Genomic DNA, 22,333 nt, shown 5'->3' on the forward strand with positions numbered 1-22,333 from the left:
CTTAGCTGGGCGCATTCGTCACGTAGGGATTCGACAAACATTTAAGGAGATACAAGATGTGTATAAAAATAGTGCCAGCAAGGGATCCTCTGGGCTTTACAGAGGTTTGCATCCCCTCGCTTGGCATGCCTTCCTAACCTCCCTTCCTAACCTCACTTGAGAAAGGGGATTTAGGAAGTTGTAATTACGGAGTAGTCTTGCCACATACGACGCGAGCCGAGGCCAAATCCTTTTCATTATGTCGTTATACCTTGACGAATACTGGTGCAGCCTGCCCCCGCCCACGCCTAGACTTTGGCGGGTGCTCCAGGACACCACGCAATCGTACGAGGACCCGGTGGGGAACATTCTCGCACGGGGCAGTCAACCCCAGATGCCGGGCTCCGCCGAAGAATCCGAAGACAAGGGAGGGGATGCCAGCAGCAATAGTGATGTCCACAACAGGGTTGCAGAGGAGCAGCGTTTGTTGGATGCCAATCTTGAGCTGGAGAGCCTGTCGGGTGCCGTAGCGAACCTCAACATATGCGGCGCCGGTACCCTGGCAGCTTCAGTCGATGCTGCTGAGGAATTGGACGAACCTCATGACCGAGAAACGAGCGAAAACGAGGCTCAGGAAACAAAGAAGTCATCTCTGCCCATCGAGGGCCCCGTTGGCGCTAAGCTTCTGCATACCCTGTGCGCCGCCGAGCAAATTAATCGGGGCGCAGGACAGCTAACTGCTGAAAACGAAAGAAATTAACGGCAGCCACGAGTACAGTACAGGGCGGTACAGGTGGCGACCCCGTTTTTTCCCGTATCCGCCTTAAAATTATTTAGGCCAAGCCGAAGCTCGTGAAAACCATCGTCGAAACCGGACCAGGTGTGTTCTCGCATTTGAAGCAGGATTTGGATAGCGGTATCATTTGACAAATTGCAGCCCGCGGCCTTATCCATCAGTCTATTCGCGGCTCCTTTAGCCGTTCAAGCATTTGCAAAAACGGTGACCTGTTTGGTAGACGTCGCGCCCGATAAGCGTATCGTTCATTGAGCAGTAACCGTCTCTCACTCGGCTTTGGTTTCCAATGTTTATTACACGGCTTTTCTGTACGTCCCGCACCTGGGCGCTTTTTTGCCCCTTGCAAATCCTGATATCCAATCATAGAGTACATAAGGAAGGGGAAAGAAGCTGGACTATTCGTTGGTTTGCGCCAAAATGATATCCTCGCAGTTGGAGTCAAATCGGAGATTCCAGAGACGGGCCGAGGCCATGAACTTCTCCGTATTGGCAAGTTCGTAATCACGACCTAGAAGGGTGGATAAACCAGATACCGGCTGTGGTGCCGAGCCTTTTTTTGTCCAGCATGGGCCCTTCACAGCGCTTGAGAAGGCGGCGAAGCTCATCATTTAAGAGCTCACCCGACTCGATAAAACCTTCCAACATCTCTCGGTCTTCGAGGATGCAGTTGGCCTTGACCTCGATGGCACGCTTGACCTTGCCCGAGATTTGGATTAGGAGCAACCAAAGCTCACCAGCAATCTTCTTCATCTCGTTACCCTCTGGTCTCCTGTAAACATAGGCGACCCAATCGTAAATCCACTTGCCCAGAGAGTTGGCGTCAAAAACGCTGCCAGCCAAGATGAAGGGGGTCTCCTCGGGGTCCCAATGCAACAGCGAACAACCTTCCGGAATCTGGAGCCTTTTAGCGTCTTCCCGGGTAGCCTTGCGATTTTTGTACTCAGGCGGCGGGGGAGGGGCTTGTGGACGCGAGTACGGCTCGTTGTGTTTCGATGAAGATATTTTGTGCCCGTACGAACTACCAGAAGCGGTGGTCTGTGGCCTCAGCGGCGTGGACACCGACGGGCGGCGACTATGGCTAGACCGGCGAGGCTCCGGGCCAGTCGGCACCGACTGATACCTTGATGGTGCAGGTGCATAATTATTGTGACAATTTTTCTTTGAAGAGGACTGGTTTCGGGTGGAAGGGGCTTGCGGCGAGAACGGCTCGTGGCGTTTTGATGAAAACTTCTTGGGTTGCTTGTGGGTGGTGCCAGGGGTTGTCTTTGGAATTTGCGACGTGGAAACGGACGCGTGGCGATTATGACTTGCCCGGTGAAGCTTCGGGATCTCTAGCGGCTGATAGATACTTCTATCTATTCACTCCGTTTCAGTATAAATAAGGGGAAATTCATGCCAGTTGCCCTTGCTATCGAACCACTTGTCCTCGTGGTCCTATAGCAAGACCGCGTTCCTGAACAGGAATACGGCCCCGACGGCCATGGCTGACTGATACTAGCTGAGTCGTGATGACCAGAGCCGTTGTAAAAAGTGGGCAATGCAGGCGCGGCGTGAATATGTCGAGACATGAAGCTGAAAAGTTGCGTCGCAGGCTGTGAAGGGTGGAAAAGGTCGACAGTGGGAGATGTACAGCACAGTGATAAATTTTTAACTCATATAGGAGGAATGTTGTTCAGAATGAGTTAACCGGGACTAGTGGGAAGTTTGGTTGAGAGATTAAGTGAAGTCGTTTGCAAGTCGATTCTGTTTCAGAACGAGAGCCGAAATTTATATGAGGAAACTAGCCACAGCTCCCGGTTTCGAACAAAGCTATGGGGCGTGCTTTTGACAAGGGTCTTGTATATATTTTCTTGTCATGAAAGGCAGGCCGGTTCCCGTTCTGGGCACACGTATGATTTGGACGTAACTCAAGATTATTATAATGATGTCTTTCAAAACATTCCTAACACAACTGGAGGAAAGATCATCGATGTCTTCTGATTGGATGAATATAACCCTGGATTTGCTGATTTTGTCGCAGCCAACGTGTTACGGACGGATAGGGCAACCGTTGCACCACGAGGCAAAAGTTTCGATAATGAGACCTCTGTCTCTACATGGATAATTTCTGACCGGATCAGTGCAGTGATATGTGCTTTTTGGATTTGCTAGCTCGGTCTTCTGCGACAAACTCAGTCGGCTAAACCTAGTTTGTTGTTCATTCAATCAGTAAGAAGAGCACCTGGCTCGGCTTCGCGCAGACGTCCAACACTGGAACCATAAGCTTTCGAAAGACATCCGGACGGTAGCTGCAATAGATGCCACAAAAGGATGGGCCAGTGATGAAAATGATTCGGTCTCCTTGTTCCTTGGCATAGCACCCTTGCGGGGGCTATGGAGTCAATAGTGGTGGTGAGGATAGCAACGCGTCCAAGATGCGGCGTCTCCTTCCTCCGCGTTTTCTATTTGGTATATCACGCGTCATACTATTGGCTCTACAGCCACTGATACGAAAACGCGATTTTGGTGATTGTTCTCCGGATCCAAGCAGTTGGTCATCACGGCAAGTCGCCTTAGTTACCCAATAGCATAGCATGTCCGGGGATTAAATAACCCAGTCGCGGAATAAGGGGCTCTCGAAGTGTAGTGCGATCAGGAATGTTGATTGGAGACTAAGAACTGGCACAGTAACCCTTACCCCCTCATAATAAAGCTCGTAGGCCCCCTAGTCCACGCTCGTGGTTCGAGGCCATGTAAAAACTCTCCTCTCCATTTCACTACAGAGAGTCAGTAGTGGCGGCGAGGGTTGTCGAGCTGCTGTCGAAAGTATGTGTGCGCTATGTGGTTCCACATTACGACTTCCTCCACAAGTTTTCTCAATCTCGGAATGATGTTAAGTTGGATCCTTTTTTTGCTTCCCAGAATGTACAAATGCCAACAGGTGTTCCTTTTGTATCGGATCTCTGTTTTTTTTTCGGATCTTCTTTATCCACATCTTCCAGTATATTCGCTCAAAGCTCTGGGTGAAAATAGCCAGCCTTTCATTCATCGATTGGAATAAGCCTGCTTACCAAAACGGTAATATATGACTCGTGCCGCTATCTTCCACACCTTTCACCACCTCACAAATAAGATCGGTACTTACGCAAGGATTTTCCAGTTTGTTATCTTTAATACACCATTGAAGATGGCCTGGTACAAGCAATACTTGACGACAACGTGTCGCGGCGCATACGACACGACCCTTGTGCCCAAGCCACCACCACCGAAGCCCCGATGAGATATACTGTCACAGGCTTCCTCGGCACATGCTTTAATACTTACAGAGTGTTGAACGGAAAAGAGCAGAGAAGATTGTACGCAAGCCGCCCAGTCCAAATGTACGAGATATAGCATGCGAGGTTAGAGTTATGATCGATTGAACTGAGTCTTCTCGAGAGATTGATTGCTGGCAAGGTGAAAGATTTATTTCCAATCTGATCTCTATTATGGCCTGTAACTTTCATGTCGGTTTTCTGTTCGTAGCCTTAAGTCAACTCCACGAGCTATTGCTGTCACTGTCGCTGTCACTACTTGAATCATCGTTTTTTGGGCCGCTAGGTCTTTCGGCTAGCCTTTCCAACTTCATTGCCCCTGTCTCGCTCAAGTTCTCGATTGTCGCCAAGATATCTTCCCGCAGATATTCCTCGGCAAACTCACCGCGAGCCAGTTCGTCATTAGGCAGAGATAAATTCTCGTCGATAAAGTAATTTCCAATTACGAGTGATTTGATATATTCTGCCGCAAGCCAGGCCGTGCGCACTCCGTCCCTATTGTCTTTCCGCAGCACGTAGGCCTTGTGCTTCAAAATGACTAATTTGGCAAGCTCTCTTGCGTCTTCCTGTCGTTTTATCTGGGCGTCGTTCAGTTCACGATTGATAGGCGGAATTTCGTCGCGCACTTGGCCCCAGGTAAGTTCGTTGTAGTCGAGACACCGCAGCTTGTTCGCAAGCGTCACGTGTAGAGGAATGAGCCTCTTGCGCATCCCTTTGCTGTAGAGAGCCCCGTCGTATACGGCTGCTTTAGCCGATTCCGAAACTCGACCAAATTGAACAGATATGCACCGTTCCACTAATGCTGGGTCGAAATCAGCAAGTTCATCATTTGATATAATGAAGATGACGGAGTGATCAAGTTTTGAATGCTCCTGATCGAGAAGATCCTTGAGAGAGGCAGTGAGCGGCGAGCGGGCTGGATATTCATCGATGAGAATCCAAGGGTTTTTAACACCGGACATGCGATACGCATCCAGCAACGGCGTGTCGAAGTTTGGCATATGATTGTTGATATGTCCTTCGAAGGGCCTATACCCAAACATGGGCGCATGGTCGTCGATGTCCTTCTTCACTTGGCGAAAGTTGAACCTTATGAGGTAGGTTCCCATGGCGCTGGCCATCTCCGAGACGATTGATGTCTTTCCTGTGCCCGAAGGCCCCGTTATCAGAATTTTGGGAACGAAGTTGCCTTCTTTGCCAAGATTCATAGCACCGAGCACCACTTTTGCGAAATTGCGAATCTGTGTTCCAGTTTCCCCCTGGCAGCGTGGGCCTTCCAAAAGTCCGAGAAATTTGTCTCGGTCAAGGGTACTGTAAGGGTTATGGAATTCCTGAGGAAGGGCCATATACTTCAATACAAGCTGAAGTATCATGTTTTCGGCGCCTTCCATATTCCTTGGATAGTACGCACTCGTGCCTTCCGCCTCGAGCTCCGGGCCTGCGCTTTGCATTTTGTCGTTTATTGCCCTGATGGCGGTCCGTGCCTCTTCGTCAAAATTTGCGTGAGGATTTTCCGAAATGGACTTGATACAGGCGTAAAACATGAAAAAGCGATGACGGTCGAGCTGAGCTATATCATCTTTTTTGCGGTTCCAAATAGAAGATATTGCAGTCTGGGCGCTTTGTGCAATGCCTGCGGCCACAACTTTGCGGGCGATTTGATCTGGGGATGATACGGTACCTGTTCTCGTATGTTTTAGTGTCTATCGTGGATGGTCAATACTCTAGGAAGCACCTACCATCCACCCTTCCCTCCATTGCAAGACTGACGGCCGTAACTCCCAGAGACAATCCGAATTTGAAGAGGTCCTTCCCGAGAGACTTTGAGAGCGCGACAGGTGGCTGATGAGCAGCCCAGCTCTTGTACCACAGAATGCAGCCAAGAGCAGTCAGGTAGGGGCTTTTATTAGGTATGGGCGTAGATGGCTTGAGTTCCGGAAACCCTTCAATCAAAGGCTTCAATTCCGGTAGGTGGTTTTCGGGGATGGATGAATATGGAAAATCTGAGTAGAGAGTTGGCTCTTGGATCTTATCAAGCTCCAAGACCTCGGGCAAGGAAGTTGTATTGCGCTCAGCGCAGTATGCATATTGTTGGTTGTTCATTGTTGGCAATATAATACAGTGAGGAAACGTGTTCTGCCAAATGACTATCGAACTGTGATCTAGGAAATGTTAAAGAAATTTAAGTTAAGTGCTAGTTCCGCATTTATATGTACAGGTCGAGGCCCGTTCCAGACCCATCTTCGGATTGCCAATGATACAAATTGGCACGTCGCGACAAGGCTTTTTGTCTCTTCTTGGCTTCATTGTTTACTTCGTAAATGGCTATGCATGCTGACTCTTGAGTGACTCACCAAGCGCCCAACCCATATCGAACTGGACAATCTCCGCTAAGGTACATTTCTGTCCTTAGCTTGGGGATCCGCCGGGCGCACAGCATCCGTTTCGTCAACAACAATCCTCGTCGTCATATCCCTGGCTCCCAAAGTCCAGTTGAATATGCATTCGAGAAGCATGTACCCTGGCAACTACGACATAGTGGCAGGGAATAGGGAGCTCATAGGCTGTTAGCTTTCCAACGTTGTTACATATTTGAGAGGCTAGTGCACATTTATTGGTGGCAAGTAAAAGCTGCAAATACCAAATTCAGAGAACTGTTCTTTAGTTGTTGTGCATGAAGGGTGGCGGAAAATGCTCTTTTCCTGCTGAGAAAGTAGACATGATGGGGATTTCCAAAAAGATGGTGGGGACTCTGGACAAGTGGTCAAAGGCAAAAGTCAGGTGCTGGATGTGGTGTCCAATCCTGGACAAGTCCTGAATCCTTGAGACCTTGGTGAAGGAGCTGGCCGTGAAAGCCAGATAGGTTCGAAGGAAAAGGCGCTCGGTAAAGCAACAAAAGCACCATTTGCTTGGCCTTGAACAACCGTCCTAGAACAGTCAATTTCGGAAACCATGAAGGACACGAATACTATTTGTGACCGACAGCCAAGAATCATAAATAAAGCGAGAGGTTATCACCGGTGCCACCGCCCAGGCGCCGGATGGCATGCACCATGCGAAGAAAAGGAAAAGCGGCGGAATGTGCATTCGTTCGCTTTATATTAGTTAGTACCTTATAGTAGCTGTACTTTGGACTAGCATAGGGCCTTCTTCTATCTCGGCGGGGCACTCCTCCCACGGTTGTTTTGAAGAGACGGCAGCCAACGGTCCGGGTCAATGGAAGAGAGCTCTACTGTCCTAGCGGCTCGCTTGAAGATGCAAGGTGCAAGTGCAACTTCGCGTCTCTCTGCTACATCAAGCGAGCCTACGCGCTTTGCCCCGGTATGTCAAGGTCTTTCTTGCCTGTCTGTCTGGCCTCGCAACATGTGCTGTAGCATTGCAGCTCTCCACTCGGGTGCTATCATTGTGGAAGCTGGGATCGTTGCAAACCGACCGATTGACGGCTGAGTTATGAATAATCTCAGTAGGTACCGGATTAGCATACTGGAATGATAGATTAAATAATATCACGGGAAAACTGGCTCTCATCTACCAATCTCTTGCCTGATCTGTCGTATCATATCGGTAGGATCGCTAGCATATTCGTAAGCTTTTCTCACGATGCGAGCATTTGCAGCAGATGAATTGTTTGCTTACATAAGCTATAACCCTCCGGATTAGGTTTCAAAGCCGGCAAGTTTGCAATATTTTCTTAAGTGGACCGCCTTAGTAATCGAATGTAACTGAAAAAACAACATCCACCTACCAGCAACATGAGTAACAGCATGTCCGGTTCCAGGTAGCGGTGATTAAATATTGAGGTGTTTTAATTAATAGAAACACAATCTAGGCTGCTACTCTTCTATTGGCCTTTTCTATGATGGAAGTTATTATGATGAATGCGTTTGCCGAGGGGAGAGGGGGGAGTGTGGACATGGCTCATCGTCAGCGTTCAGTCAGCTGCGAAAATAGATTTCAATGAACTGGTAGGCTATCTGCAAATAGAACACTTTAAGAAAGCATTGTGCCACCAAGGATGTTTTAAACTAGCTGGACTGCTTTTCCCAGTTTCCCGCCCCAAGTTCAGCCCTGATCGTCCCAGAATTTAGTTGGTTCCGCGCTTCAAGAGTATGCATTCTCCCTCATCTGCACTGAAGAATTAATAACAACCGGGGCTAGGTTCCTCAGGGATGCTATAAAAACTACGATAAAGGAGGAGATGGGTAGCATTTACAGGGCTATCAGCTTGTTCATGTAGAGATTCAGCAGGGACGACGGAGGCAGCCATCAGGGAGACAAGGGGTATGTTTTCGATCAAAAGTTAACAAAGATGAAGGAAGGGATGGAGAATCTTATGCAGGCTGCTCTTGACCCCAGAGAAGTAAATTAGAAGCTGAAGTAAATTAGAAGCTGCAAAGGGGTACGGCTATGAGCGTTTTGGTCAGATGAATACCTGTGGTTTAAATTAAACAGTTGCGTAATTATTTAATGACCGCAATTGGCTAATCCCGTTTGACTGGGGATGGACAAACTGTCCCTAACCTCCCTCCCTAACCTAGCCTCCCTTCGTAACAAGCCGCCCCCTTCATGTTTCGTGTGCTGGACAGTCTTATTATTTTCCTACGTGTGTATTACGATCCTATGGAAGAAAATTGCGTCTCCCGTCAAGCAAGTTTCCATTGCTAACACAGCCCATCCATTCATTTCTGTCAGTTCTTCGCCTTCTTTCCCACCCATTCGATACATCCCTGTCAAGTTTTTCCTTCTTTCCCACCCATTCGATACATCCCTGTCAAGTTTTTCCTTGTTTCCCACCCAAGAGCAGGGCTCTCGCCAACTCTTTCTTCCTCCGGCCCGCCAAGCTTCGCCACAGCCCGGATGTGTGCCGTGGATAATCATCAAGATGGACAGGTAAGAGAAGAATCCCTTTCTATCGGCCGGATATCGTCTGTTGCGGCTACATCAGAAAAGTACGCCCGCCTGAGGAAGAAACCGTGGTAATCTCACGGTTTCAGAAGTACAAGCAACCCTGTCACACTCTAGCTGCGCGAAAATCATACGCCCTGCAAAAAGTCAAAACATTCCGAGGCAAGATCAAAAGAAATTAATTCAATAAATTCAGTAGAGAGTAGAGGCAATGTCCTGCTTAGTATTCCGTAGCAAAAGGACGGCTTCTTGGCTGAATGGGATGCGCGGGAGATCAGTCGTTTATAGGATCGATTCGGGCGTTGGCTTTGTCATCATAACTATGTATTCATTTCTTTGTGATATTTTTACGCCATTTTTGGCAGATCATTCGAATCAGGCCTGAAGGCCAGGTTTTATCAGACAATATCCGTCGATTTCAGTCCATCGCAATCTCGCAGCCAAACACACCTCAAGTCATATATCGACCTCAACAACAGCGCAATTTCCAAAAATGCGACGCATAATGCTAACCTACTTGCGTTTACTAGAAACGAAAAGGGGTATATATTTGTGTTGATGGCTTCTAAATCAGGATAATTCATCTGTGGAGGACACCTCATTATGAGGCATACATTAAGGGGCAAGGGGGTTGGAGAAAGAGGATGTTTGTTTGGACGCCCACATATCCCCGGCTCCCAAAGTGAAGAGAATGTACCCTGGGAAGTACGGGATATGGGAGGGACTTCATAGGCTGTTAGCTTTCCGACGCTGTTTTATATTTGACAGGCTAGTCCAGCACGCTATCGTCTTTCAGCATAGCCTTCAAGGTCCCACCACCTCCTTGCGGTTTCGATAAACATGGTATTTCATTCCTAGTCGGACGGGATGGGGGCTGTCCAGTACGTCCAGCACACGAGAGATGAAAAGAGGGGGGTTAGGAAGGGAGATTAGCAAAACGACTTGCAAAATCCGCCAGCATACCGTCGTCTTTCAGCACCTCCTTACTGCGTTTTTCAATGCAAGTATGGGACTGGCCAATTGTGGCAAAATTATCTGCTTCCAGCTGGATAGTGTCGTGTCAAGACTTGCAGAGTTACTCCATCGATTGGTCGATGGCATCCGAAAGGATGGCTAGGGCCGGTCATATTTCTGCGTGAACGCTGTTCGGTTGATATGGATGGGTCTAGCTGCAGACGCAAGCCCAGAAGGAGAGGCCATTGGTCAGGATTCACTTTGGCTCACAATATATGTGGAAGCAATGTACAAGAAAGGCAAAACGGTGTAGGGCAGTATTTCCGTTGCAAAAACGGCCCCTGTCAGGCTTCTTCCTTCTTTCCTACAAATTTAGCATACACCTGTGAGTTTTGTTCTTATTCCCAGGTGAACCCTCCATACTCTCTGTCAACGCTGCGGCGATCGCAACTGCAATCAGTGGCTCCGCCACCTCAACCTGTCCATTCGACCAGCCAACCTCGGCAAGGGTCTGAGGCCTTGGAGGATAGTAATTAAGGTCACATGGGCTGTACCAAGGAAATAATGAGCGGAAAAGTCGGGCTGGACTTCTGCTACATTGTATCTGAAGGACTCAACAAGCACGATGAACTTACGCAATAAACTTTTGGCCAGGTGGGGAATTTTCTAGCAGAGTCACCCGTTGCAAATGCTTTCCATTGGGAAAACTTGCTCAAAACTGCTGAGTTTTACATGGATTTCTTGAATGTACCGATATGAGGAAGCAGCTTCAGCTCCCTGGACCGCTCCCACTCGATAACGACCACCTGCTATCCCATTGCGTGTGTGCCACTTTATCCCCTCCCTCATCGCCAACCTCGAACATTTATTTCCTGGCCTCTGTTTCTGAAACCATTTGCACTTGGTAGCTTGCTGCTAATGCAAGTATATATGCACCCTTCGTTGGCCGGGATCTTCGACCAGCGGAGTGCAATCCAGCCATATGACACCTCAGGACAGGTGCCCTGCAGGGGACAAAGGACATGCAGGGCGACGATCGTTAGGTACCTGCACTCTCACAAAGGCGGAGTCTGCTGGTTGGCTTCGGTAGAACCCCGTACCCGAGGACCCAAATGTGTCGCCAAGGCTATTGACAGTGCCTCGCATTTGGCTGATAGAAATATGCATACGTGTAACGAGACGATTTACATCTGTATCTATAACGCTTTTAGATTCCCGTTTAATGCTTTGTTACCAAGTATCTACAGAGTGGTGCAGAGCACATGAAGCCTGATTCATAGGGAGATTATGTAAATATCGGTGTCGTGCATGCGTGCGCTGACTTTCCACGACTCGCTAACCGTTCATCACTGTGCTCATGTTGGAAGCATCGTCGACCAGAGATATGGATGATCCGATTGTTTGCACCTTTTGCGACTCCGTAATATTCGGTCCGCCGCCGATAAAAGACATGGAAGACGTGCTGAAGATGTTCGCCTTGGACGTCCGCGAGCCCGAGGCAGAGCCAAGGCGCGGCTCCGGACCCAGCACTGTGGACCATACGGCACCATGGTAGCCAATCTTGTCCGGTCGCTGCCGTTTTGGTTTCTGCTGCAGCGGCGAGCACTTCGACCACCACCATCTTTATCACCACCGTCTTCCTTAGCGCGCGCAGAAGGGCGCCTACAGTTAGGGAAAATAGAGGTGGACGCATACGACCGACTCGTCAACGATTGCGGCCGCCCGCTCTACCCAATCGAGTTCCTCGACGACGTTTCTGCATCCTTCCCAACTGGTCCAATCAGGGGCCCAAACAACCAACTATACTACGTCGTCACCGGTGATCCCTACAGGCATCAGGAGCTGCTGCGGCCCTGGCTAGAGGATATTGCGGCGGGCCGTTACTTTGATTCGTGGCATGGCGAGACGAGGACAGAGTACCCCTGGGAGATATTCCAAAAGCAGTGGATGAGATGGGTCATGTTCCGCAGATGGCAGAAGGATAATCGCGATCTGGCAGATGGTGACGGCGGGTTGGAAGAATATCTCGAGGTAAACAAGCGTTACGCGAAACGCTATTATGGCGAGCTTGTTGGAGCAGATGAGCTATCCAAACTCGAGGACGACCAGTCATGGCTCGAGAGGCGTTGGAAGTATGAGCAACAGATGCGCGAGTTGCAGCGACATCACTGCTGTGAATCGCGTCCCACTGGGCCTGCATTCCCCAACTACGTCGACGCGGTTAAGCGCCGCCTGGCCCGACACGATTTCAAACGCCCCTTTGAGTTGAATCAAGACCCGGAGCAACAGGGCAAGCTGGAGACGTGGATCGAGTACCTCTACTTCGAGTACTGGTGGCTCGATCTCTTTACACTTGCCATCGAGCAGCGGCAGCAAAAATGCGACGAGGTGTGGCGGAAGCTCGGAGACGCGGCGGCACTGCGGCCAGGCGAGACGACAGATTACATCCGCACCGAACAGTGCGCGATGCTGTGCGTGGATGAAGAGCGCCAGGCTAGAGCAGATGTGAAGAGAGCAAAAGAAATAGTTGAGGATATCCTCGAAGCGACGCGGCTCGATTTGCGCCGGCCGAGTAGTCCCCAGTCGGAACGAATACCGAGGTTGCAGCAAGGCCACCAAGGCGTGGACAGGGCTCAGATGCTGCTAGAACGGGCCATGAAGCGAAGTGGTCTTATTAAAGAGTTTAAAAGTTTAACAGACGATTTAGAAACTGCGAAGAGGGACGCAGCGCGCCATCGCATCCTCCTTCAGTGGATTTTGGATCAGGTTCCTTTGATCGAGGCCGAGTTGGGCCGAAACGAAATTGTCAGCGGTCTCGACGGGATCAGGGGGAGCAAGGCGATCAAGAGAAAGCTTGGCGGCTCTGATGGCGACAAAACCACATGCCAAACAGGAATCGAAAAGCGGAGGAAGCTCGGCCCAAGCCGAAGCAACGGTATGGTTATCCTCGACAGCGAAATCCAGCAGAAGCAGGTAGTCCCCTTCATAGTCAGTGGCACTGGAGAGACTCCGCCTCGAGACAAACAGCAGCGCTCACAGGCCCGAGAGCCTCGCGCCAGGCATTTGCGTCGGACTCAAGCCGCGCGTGAAGCCGCGCGTGAAGCCGCGTCGCAAGGCCTGCGCCGCAGCGCTCGCAAGCCAGACGTCAGTCCCTTTGGCTCAAACTTCCGGAAGAGTGCTGAGGCTACGACAAGGGGGGATCCTGTCCAACCTGCCAGGGTACCGCCAGGTAGAGGCGATGCGAAACTCCCGGCGGAGAGGAAGAAACGCGCGATGCATCGCGCCCATCAGGAACCCGTGCTGTCCACAAGATGAGAATTTAGACTCCAAGAGTGATCTCGAATTGTATCGGTATTGAAAGGGTTTGGAGCGTGAACAGACGGTGGCGCGGTAGATAGGATAACTTCTGGTCGCAGATTCTACAGTCAAATCTAACTAAGTACAGAACCACGTTTAAAAAGGCTGATGTGATCTCTCTTGATCCGTCGTAATCCCCGTAATCCAGCATTGATCTCTAAGATCAACCCTTCCATAGTCGAGATCACTTCCTTGTCAATCACGTAATCCCATCATTATATAACCCTGAATTCTGCTGGCAATATTCCATTTTCGGCGTAGTAGGTGGTTGACCTTATCGTTCTTGGCAGCGGCCACAGCCAAATTGCCACCCTTTGGTAGGTTCTTTGAGGTTGCTTTTAAATCGAAGCTTGAGCCGGTCGCGATGGCACTCCTCTTGGCCTTGCAGTTGGTCGTCGTCCTGCCAAGGCCGCTCGGGGGTGGAAGCTCCCTGTGACCAGATTGCTGAGCCGGGCGGAATCTGGTGTGGTGATGAGGCAACTTGGAATTTTTTCAGAGCTGGAATAAGGCGGCCAGCTGGGTAAACTGTTGCGAACACGTGGGGATCCCTTCGCCAGGTAAGGAGCAAAGATAATCAACGGGCTGATGCACGTGATCGCCCTGATCCGACGCAAAAGAACCACGCCGGGCGGGGACGAGGGACGAGGAGATCTACTTGCTAGCTTTTGCCGCTGACATTGTTGATACCTGTGTCGATGCTCCGAGCTACCGCCAGCGTCCTAGACGAACAACGTCATACTCATCTTCGACCACATTGCTCAACGTTTGCCATGGCCTCCAAATTGGTAACCCTGCGGTTTCTTACCGCTAAGCAAGTTCGAACCCTTTACCGGATGAACATCATGAATGCATCCCCAACACAACCAGAAATGTTAGAATCCGCCACTGCATCCCCCATCAACGATAAATTGCAACTACTTGGAGGTACTTTGGTAGATGGTTCATTAGGGCCAAGAATGGATGTTTATCGCTTATTATGGAGCCAAATCTGGATCTTCCTTCATCTTGTCACGTACACTCAAGTAGCGTTAGGTCGTCTTCAAACTTTGAAGATTGAATGTATACACTGAAAGCGGAAGATATGTTTGCTCCAAACTGTACAACGATTCTATTTCATGGGCCAATAGCATCGTCAGACATACGTAGGGAAATAAATGATGTGGCCAGAATTGCGCTGCATTTCATGTTGTACCCCTTGGCAGTCATGCCATTCGCCAGCCATCGCCAGACAAGGCGGCTAACCGTGGCAGCTGATTGGATTTGGAGAACCACAACTAAAATAACTTTTCCCGTAGCCATTGCTGTAAAGTCAATAGATAGACGTGACGCGCGACGCGTAAAATAGAAAATACGGAGGAAGGAAACGTCGAATCTTGGATGCCTATTGACCGCGTCGCGACCACTATTTACCGCTCATCGTTTTTCATAAATAGATTTCGTTCCAAGCGCGTGTGTCGGACGACGAAAGCATAGGCAACCCCACCCCCGGCACACCCCCATGAGTAGCAGCTTGCGTCGTATGTGGCAAGACTACTCCGTAATTACAACTTCCTAAATCCCCTTTCTCATGTGAGCCTGGCCAGCCCGTCATTTTCATTTGATTTGCCGCAAAGTGTGGTGTGGTGTCGTTCCTGTAATGCAGCCAAGAAACTAAACCGTCACAAATGCAACAGCACAGTCCCTGGTAACAAGTGGGGGACAAAAAAACAGGCACACCAAAAGGCCGGCATATGGTCCACGCCACCAAATTCCCTATCACTTCGTACATTTCTGCCTTCCTCTTTCTGCTCTTCCTAGCCAAAAGCCACTGGCACCGGGGCATCGCTGCCTGCCTTCCAGTGCGTCATTCTGTCCAGACGGGATTTTCCAATTGTTTGTCGTGTCAAGAGTTTCGGAGCTACCCCGTCGATTGGTCGATGGTATCCGAAAGGGCGGCCATGTTTCTACGTGAACCCTATTCACCTGGGGTGATGGGTCTGGGTGTTAGGCGCAGAGAGGTGTGTCCCGTCCGACTAGGGATGAAATATCAGGTTTATCGAAAACGCAGGAGACCTTGAAAGCTGTGCTGAAAGACGACGGCAAGCTGGCGAATTGTGAACAAGTCGTGTTTCTAACCCCCTTCCTAACCTCCCTTCCTAACCCCCAGCCCCCCCTAAGTTTCCAGTTTCCATTGCCAACACAGCCCATCCATTCATTTCTGTCAGTTCTTCGCCTTCTTTCCCACCCGTTCGACACATCCCTGTAATCCATCCGACCAATCTGGGAGTCGATCGAGAGTCAGGCCTCCCCAGTGTAGTTGGTCTCGTCTCAAGCATCGATAAGCACCTCGCCCAGTGGCCGGCGGTTGCCTGGGCGCAGAAGGGTGGCCAGGAAATGGCAGACGACCGTCTCGAGGAGCGGTTCGGGTCACGTCTTGTGCTTTGGCAAAAGCACAACCAGGGGCGTCTACCCGAAAAGATTTTCATTTTCCGTGACGGTGTTTCGGAGGGACAATTCGCGACGGTCGAGAATACGGAGCTGCCGTTGATCCGCAAGGTGCGAGACCTGCTACGATACAGTTCAAGTGACAGTTAAGAAAAATAAACCCTGCCGAGTGTATAGGGGCATTTTTGGAACATCGGTTTATAGGTTTCCCAAATACATCAAAGCTTATTTAATCTATCTCATCCCTTACATGTGTTTTTTCAGCGGAATGCATGCAAAGGTCCACGCCAAAGTCCGCGCCCGACGATTTACGTGTAGCGCACTTGTGACTTATTGGTACGAGCTCTAATGTATTTGGTGTCCCCTCCCCGTATAGCCGCCGGTTTTACAGCTCCCGCCACTACGTGCCACTGCGCGCCACTACGCCAGTAATGCGGTGGTGGCGCGGTGGCCCTTCTCTCCCTGAATCGATGCGACCAAGAAGCGCAAATTGCACCGCAAAGGTTGTATTTGAGGCACAACTAGTCGTCATTGCTTCCATGTCGCGAAGGCATAACTGACCTTCTAACTTCTATTCAGTGTTCATCAGGTAGCCTGGGGCATCAGTATGGTTTCCATCGGCCACACGCCAGACTCTGATAATTTAGGCCTGCAATCTGCCAGATCTGCAGCCAACTCAACCGGAGAAGACGTCGGCGTCTACTTTGATCGGGCTTTTTACGGAAGTCCATCTCCCTACCACAAACCAATGGACCTGGGTCCGAGGAGCTTGGTTCGTGAAGAAGGCTCAGTAGTAATCGAAGTCAATGACGGCTGTACGTACACAACTTCACTAACTCGCATCGACAAGCGAACGAACCTCTGACAGCTTTAGTAAGTGCAGATCAGAACGATATAATCGAGGCGGCACTGGACGGTGACGATAGCGCCATCGAAATAATAAAACAGGCTCTCCATAAGGCTTGCGCCTTCGGGTGCATGGAGACGGCCCTTTTGGAATGGCACCGCAGGGACAGACACAATCATATAAGCGGCTGCCGTACACGGCCATCAGCTATGCTTCAAAATCTTGGGCATCAAGCTGAAAGCTGCGAGGAAATTTCATTTGACGAAAAAGCACATCCAGCGTCTGCCGCCTGTCATGCGACCAGTGCTCCAGATATCAGAACAAAGACCCCTGCAGTCTCGACTGAGCTCGCGGAATTTATATCGAAAAAAGATGCGAATTCTCGATTTGTAGCTGCAGATTTTGAAACAGCGTGCAGCCAAAGGCCCCGTCGGAGCAGGGCTGAAATTGTTTCATCAAAATCGACGAAGAGCAAAAACATAACGAAATCGATTTTGTTTAACGGCATATCCAGCCCCAACGAGGGACAGCTATACACCGGCAGTTGGAGCTCAAAATCTTCCTACGGCGTTATGGTTCTTCCTTGGGAAAAAGCATGTGGCAAAATTCCTCTTGTTAAAGATACTATCCTTGTCAAAGAGAAAATTCCATGCTGCTATATGGTAGACGAAGAAGCTAAGAACATTAAAGGGTGGGCGCCTGGATATGAGAATGGTGGCGATTTGGAGCAGGAGCGACTGTTCCCAGTTGTTTATTTCGCTAGGGAGAAAAGCTTCGGGTGGATGCCTGCAACGAAAATCTCTCCATTCAACTTCGAAAAGCGACCGAAGAACGTTCGTTATTTCAACAAGGCTCGCGATGAATATGCCCGGCTGCTTGGATATGCAGGATATCTCGATATGAAGGACAAGATTGGAATTCCTCCGCCTGACCCCGGTCAACCCGGAGTTCATTGCAAGGATGATGGAGTTGGAGCAGGGCGTGCCCAAGAAATCCAACCTGAGATTCATGGTTCTTGTAGTCCATCGGCTACTGCAGCGGCGGCCTTGGCATTTATGGCTACTTTACAGGCCTCTGGAAGATAGGATTTCTAGTCCAAGTTGATGTGTGGCCCGTGTGTCCCTGATATCTCATGGCATGGCCCAACTGTCGCCCTCGGCGGCTAAAGCGGCCCTTGCTGCGCAGGCAATGGGCTATTTTGACGAAAATGACGGGTTTGTCCCCGTGCAGCGCAATCTGGAGCAGAAGCAGTCAATGACGGCTGGCTGCGGCCTCCAAAGCGCTCATCGGCGCTGAAAAAAGCGAAGGCGGCTGTCAGCTCCAAGCCTGCACGGAGTTCTGCAAGGGTAGCAGTATGCCGTTTTCACCGTCTCCAGCTGTGCGGCGTGTCAGTATATGTTCGAGAGACGGCGGTCACCCGACTTAGCAGTTATTCAGACCACAATCATCACAGTATGCTGAGTAGGTAGCCCAGCATTCGGCGGAATTCATTCCAGTTTGCTCTATTTTTTGCGTTCTGTGCTTTTGCTGTTTATCGTAATGATGCTTATGCTCCCTGACTAAATACCCCCAGAACAGCGCACTGTTGATTAGCGTCAATCTGCTTTCGGGGCCGCCAACGGCATAGGCCTGAGCTCGGCCACGCGGGTTTGGGATGATTACACTGCTTCTCGATGGAGTTGAACACTTTCCAAAAGTCGCGAAGTCGCAAAGATTGATTTAATCAACTTTTAATGTCGCGTTGTGAGTAACAGTAACCGCATCTTGATAAATTTACTAACCCGCAGGGTTAGGTTGAACGCACCAGCCAGTGCAGGCTCCTATTAGCTCCTCAGCACAGACGACCTGCAGATCTCACAAAAACATGGGTCGAACTTTTGCCCAAAGTCCACACACACCTCCATACCGTGCAGTATATCCTGAGTTGCAACGAGAACCATCCTATAAGCCCCCGATATTTTTTTCCCCTTCACTTCCGCCTCGGCATTCGCACACTTATGATTCGTAAACCGAAAGATATTACCCTCTTCTCCGGTCCAAATCTGGCCCACATATTCATTGTCCATATCCTCTCTAACCATATTCATAGCTCGGCCGTCGTTATAAGTATTGGGAGGGACGATGCGCCCAACAATCTCCCCAATCAGAGTGCCCTTCCTATACGCCATATCCCCGGGAACTTCCGCCATTGCTTGCAGGCCAAGTTCTTTTCCGTCAAAATACACAACGGAAGGTGCTTTGGCGAAACAACGCCTGATGCAGTCACACGAGTCCGCCTCACACAACTCGCACTGCGCGCCTTGAACGACCGCGTCGGGCCTCTGCCATTGATATTCCGGCAGGGGCTGCCATGATTTGTCGGTTTCGTTTTCTTCAAGGCGCCTAACTTTGACCAGTGACAGTAGTGCCTCTATAGGCAGCTGTTCAAGCTCTTTGGAGGCGATGTCCTGCCAGACGAATTTGCGACGCTGTAAAATTCGGTCAACAAACGCTTCTCCAGCCTGCTCCATTTCTTTGACTTGTGGGATTTTGTCAAGCTCTGCTTTGAGTTGGTCCACCTCTGCCTTGGAACTTCTTTCGTAGTCTCGAAATGACGCCATGCCCTCATTGTCGCTTGGTAAATAAGGCAGCAACCCAGATCCTAGGCTCCACAAATTACGATTCCGTGATATCCAGTTCCAGAAAGCCTGCTGGCTCATTCTCTTGATGACTGTTCCGAAATATTTCTGTTGCAGCTGTCTGTTCATGTTGCGCCTGCCTATTTCGGCCGACTGCATATCTGCGCGCCTGACCGCATAAGCTGTAACAATCAATCCCACAAGTTTTCGGAATGCCCCGGACTCTGTGTACTGTCCTCCCTTTTCGATGTAGCTGTAAACCTGCGAGGTGAAGTCAACTTGATCGTCCCAGGGTGCTGGGAGCTCGAGAGAGGATTCGTTGTTGAATGCCAGCATATAACGCCCGAACCGCTCCTTCGCGCGGTGTCCTGTCAACTCCTCTGCCAGCTCTTTGATAGTCGGGGTATTTCTCTGCCGCTTCGTGAGCTGATCATTTGGCAGGTACCGGCGATGTTGCCCATTGTGTGCTTGGTGAGTATCCGGGGGTTTTCTTTTAACGGCCTTTGGATTGCCGGGCAATTTGTTCCTCAATACAGCGGTAGCAGAGTTCGTCGTCCCTAACCTTCCCGGTGCTGGGGTGTTTTCCCTGTCCAAGTTGGTAGCTGAATTTGTGGCCGTGGGCTTATTCCTTGTTCTTGAAGCCTTGATATGCGAATCTTGGCTGGCGACTTGCTGCTCACCAGGCATGCATTCGTCCACACCTTTGAAGTTTCCAAGATTTTCTTCCAACGCAAATACAAAACAGCAATCTGCGCACACTTGCGTCTCTCTTTCGGGAAATAATGGATCACCAGCCAGCAGAAAGTTAATGGCTACGGCGAACGACGCGGTCATGTTGACTACCATGTGGTACTGCCTCGGCCCCGTCACGACCATGTCGCCAGGACGGGCAGCCACCATCTTGAATTCGATTTTCTCTTTGCGGAGGTCGGCTGGTCGAACAAACAGGTGAAGGTGCCGGAGCCATTGATCACACCTACGACCGCCGTAGCGTGTTCTGATGAATGTTTCCAGCTTTTCCGTTGACTTCGGGTCGATCAGAACCCATAGCTTAAGTCCCAGGAGATTGATATTGGCGGACTGAAGGTTGCCGTCCTCGCAATGTAAGCCAGTGCCAGACATCGGTTCACCAATATGATGGTAAGGGCTGGTCACGCCAGGAACATCCCCGTACATTCTTGGATCAGCACCTCTTTCAGACGCTTTCTCCTGGCGCAGCTTTGGTAGCTGTTCGAGACCACCCGGGCGGATCAACTGGTCAAATCGCGGGTTATCGTGTGCAAGCGATGGCCCGACATAGTAATTGATCTGTTCCTTGGGTGGGTCGTTGCAAATTCTGTCGATGAACTCCTCCATTTCTGCTTCAGACGGGTCCGCGGTCGCCACGGGGAAGTCCGGCATCTGAAACCCCGTCTTGTTATCGCCAAGATATATTTTGCACGTTTGGTTCTCATGGCAATATTTTACACTCCGAAGATCCCAGTCCTCGGCCGGTTGTTCCCCTAGCTGGCGTGGATCGACGCTTTCCAAGCCGACGATACGCACCAAGCCGGTGAAAGTGTGCCCAAGCTTCTCGATGCTGGAGGTAAAATTCGGACCCATTTCGTCAACGTGTATTGTTGGTACCGTGGGAGCGGCTATTTGTTGGGTGGCAGGCGTTTTTGATGGCAAAGCACTCCGTGAATTTTCGTTCTGCTGGACCAAGCTCGAAGATGCATCGGATTCGTAGTTTGGACTCTCGCCGCCGGTTTCAAAATCTTCGGGACTGCTGGAACTGCTGGCGACCCCGCAAGACCCATCTGAGAGACTGCTGACCGGACTGACCATACTGTTCAAAAGCGCTGTGCCTTGTTGCTTGTACCGATCGTTTTCGGCCTGTAATTCTGCGATCGTAGCCCGCAGCTTGGTCGCCTCGGCGTCCTCATCCCATGGTTTCTTGGCTGTGCTGGCCTGCCGTAGTTTTTCGTTTTCCTCCCGCAGTTTTGCAACCTCGGCCTGCAGTTGGTCGATCGCATCGGCTTTAGGGGTTTTCCGTTGGTGTCGGTTACGCAAAATGCCCAACATATAACTCCTGAAGTTGGCGGGTGACGTGTTGACAAAGGCTTCGAAGCCCACAGGCGCGTCCATAAAATTATCTGACATTATGTTGAAACGGTTCATTTGAGCAAGAGTTAGTGACGGACGATGGTTTGAGCAGACGACACGTGGAGTTATGGAACGCTTGGCCACTAGGAATGTGGCTGTGGCTGTGGCAAACGGGCACGGTCCGTGCAGTATTATGGCGCAAGCGGGCAGGAGCCGCCGCTGCCGGTACAATGTGGCTGGGAACGTACCAAAACCCATGTAGACAAGCAGACCTCCCAGGACGATTGGCCGGCCATCTGAAAACCCATGCAAAGATCAATGCATGTTATACCTGAGCTCATGAAGCGGTGAAAATCTTTGAAAGGTAGCCTTTAACATGACGAAAGATCCGCAATTTGATTGAAACGCCGAGGGAAAGCTCTTCCGATTGCTATTTACACTTAACCCAGTATCACATTCCAAGCTCTCTTGCGGGGATCATATATTGTAGGCGCACGTTGCTAACATACTAGTACGCTGACTCCACATTATGCATAACCGCTTTCCGCAGCTAAGTGGTCCATATGTCAATATAGAAAATTTTAACAGCAATAAAACAGCCCATGAATTACCATACTGCAACTACTAAGTTGGTTTCTTAGCTGATAGTCCGATTTTCTCAGCCAAGCAGAGAACAGCACAATAGTCGCCCGGGTCGCCAGCCTCTCTTTGGATATAGTTGAGAAGCGTCTCAACAGCTTTCAGTGCGTCCTCGTACAGGGGGGAATCAGCTTCCGGACCGCCAGGCTCTGTTGTGGGAGTTGGAAAACCTCTTGTGTCTGGGAGCAATGTTTCCTGCGGGATGAGGCGAACGGCTCTTTCCGATAAGCAAAAATGCTAACAATATTAGATTAACAAAATTAAAGGGAGTAGCTGCTTTGTGGATTTACATACGATCTACTTGCAGCCGGAACCTCCATAAAGCTCGTGCTCCCTTCATTGTTTATAACAATCTGGCCCACAGGGCTGGCAGTTAGCGATATGCTCATTTTCTGGGGCGTCGGTGGAACTGATCCGTGTGCTATCTTGGGTTTCA

The 22,333-nt window shown here is 50.1% G+C and overlaps 5 protein-coding genes across 5 annotated transcripts; 3 read left to right on the plus strand and 2 right to left on the minus strand.

Moving 5' to 3' along the window:
- The first annotated feature begins 217 nt into the window (after positions 1-217).
- MGG_02027 (uncharacterized protein) lies at positions 218-3,472 on the plus strand. Its single transcript, XM_003708729.1, has one exon. The coding sequence runs from the start codon at positions 239-241 to the stop codon at positions 737-739; it is 501 nt and encodes a 166-aa protein (XP_003708777.1). The 5' UTR covers positions 218-238; the 3' UTR covers positions 740-3,472.
- An 814-nt stretch (positions 3,473-4,286) lies between these two features.
- On the minus strand, positions 4,287-6,171 carry MGG_02029 (uncharacterized protein; the record flags this gene model as incomplete). Its single annotated transcript, XM_003708730.1, has 2 exons — positions 4,287-5,749; positions 5,808-6,171. The coding sequence occupies 2 exons, from the start codon at positions 6,169-6,171 to the stop codon at positions 4,287-4,289; spliced, it is 1,827 nt and encodes a 608-aa protein (XP_003708778.1).
- A 5,304-nt stretch (positions 6,172-11,475) lies between these two features.
- On the plus strand, positions 11,476-13,242 carry MGG_02030 (uncharacterized protein; the record flags this gene model as incomplete). The annotated part of the gene is made up of 1 exon (XM_003708731.1): positions 11,476-13,242. One exon carries the CDS (start codon positions 11,476-11,478, stop codon positions 13,240-13,242), a length of 1,767 nt encoding a protein of 588 aa, XP_003708779.1.
- A 2,415-nt stretch (positions 13,243-15,657) lies between these two features.
- MGG_02031 (uncharacterized protein) lies at positions 15,658-16,606 on the plus strand (the record flags this gene model as incomplete). The annotated part of the gene is made up of 3 exons (XM_003708732.1): positions 15,658-15,819; positions 16,298-16,523; positions 16,587-16,606. The coding sequence occupies 3 exons, from the start codon at positions 15,658-15,660 to the stop codon at positions 16,604-16,606; spliced, it is 408 nt and encodes a 135-aa protein (XP_003708780.1).
- A 1,336-nt stretch (positions 16,607-17,942) lies between these two features.
- Positions 17,943-21,394, minus strand: MGG_02032 (uncharacterized protein). The gene has a single exon (XM_003708733.1). It carries the CDS (start codon positions 21,331-21,333, stop codon positions 18,379-18,381), a length of 2,955 nt encoding a protein of 984 aa, XP_003708781.1. The 5' UTR covers positions 21,334-21,394; the 3' UTR covers positions 17,943-18,378.
- Between the last annotated feature and the right edge of the window lie 939 nt (positions 21,395-22,333).

This window comes from Pyricularia oryzae, chromosome 1 (assembly GCF_000002495.2).
Source record: "Pyricularia oryzae 70-15 chromosome 1, whole genome shotgun sequence".
Lineage (NCBI taxonomy): Eukaryota > Fungi > Ascomycota > Sordariomycetes > Magnaporthales > Pyriculariaceae > Pyricularia > Pyricularia oryzae.

Bases quoted from the DNA above. Each gene is read 5' to 3' on its own strand.
- MGG_02027 (XM_003708729.1), top strand. From the start codon at position 239: ATGTCGTTATACCTTGACGAATACTGGTGCAGCCTGCCCCCGCCCACG.
- MGG_02032 (XM_003708733.1), bottom strand. From the start codon at position 21,333: ATGAACCGTTTCAACATAATGTCAGATAATTTTATGGACGCGCCTGTG.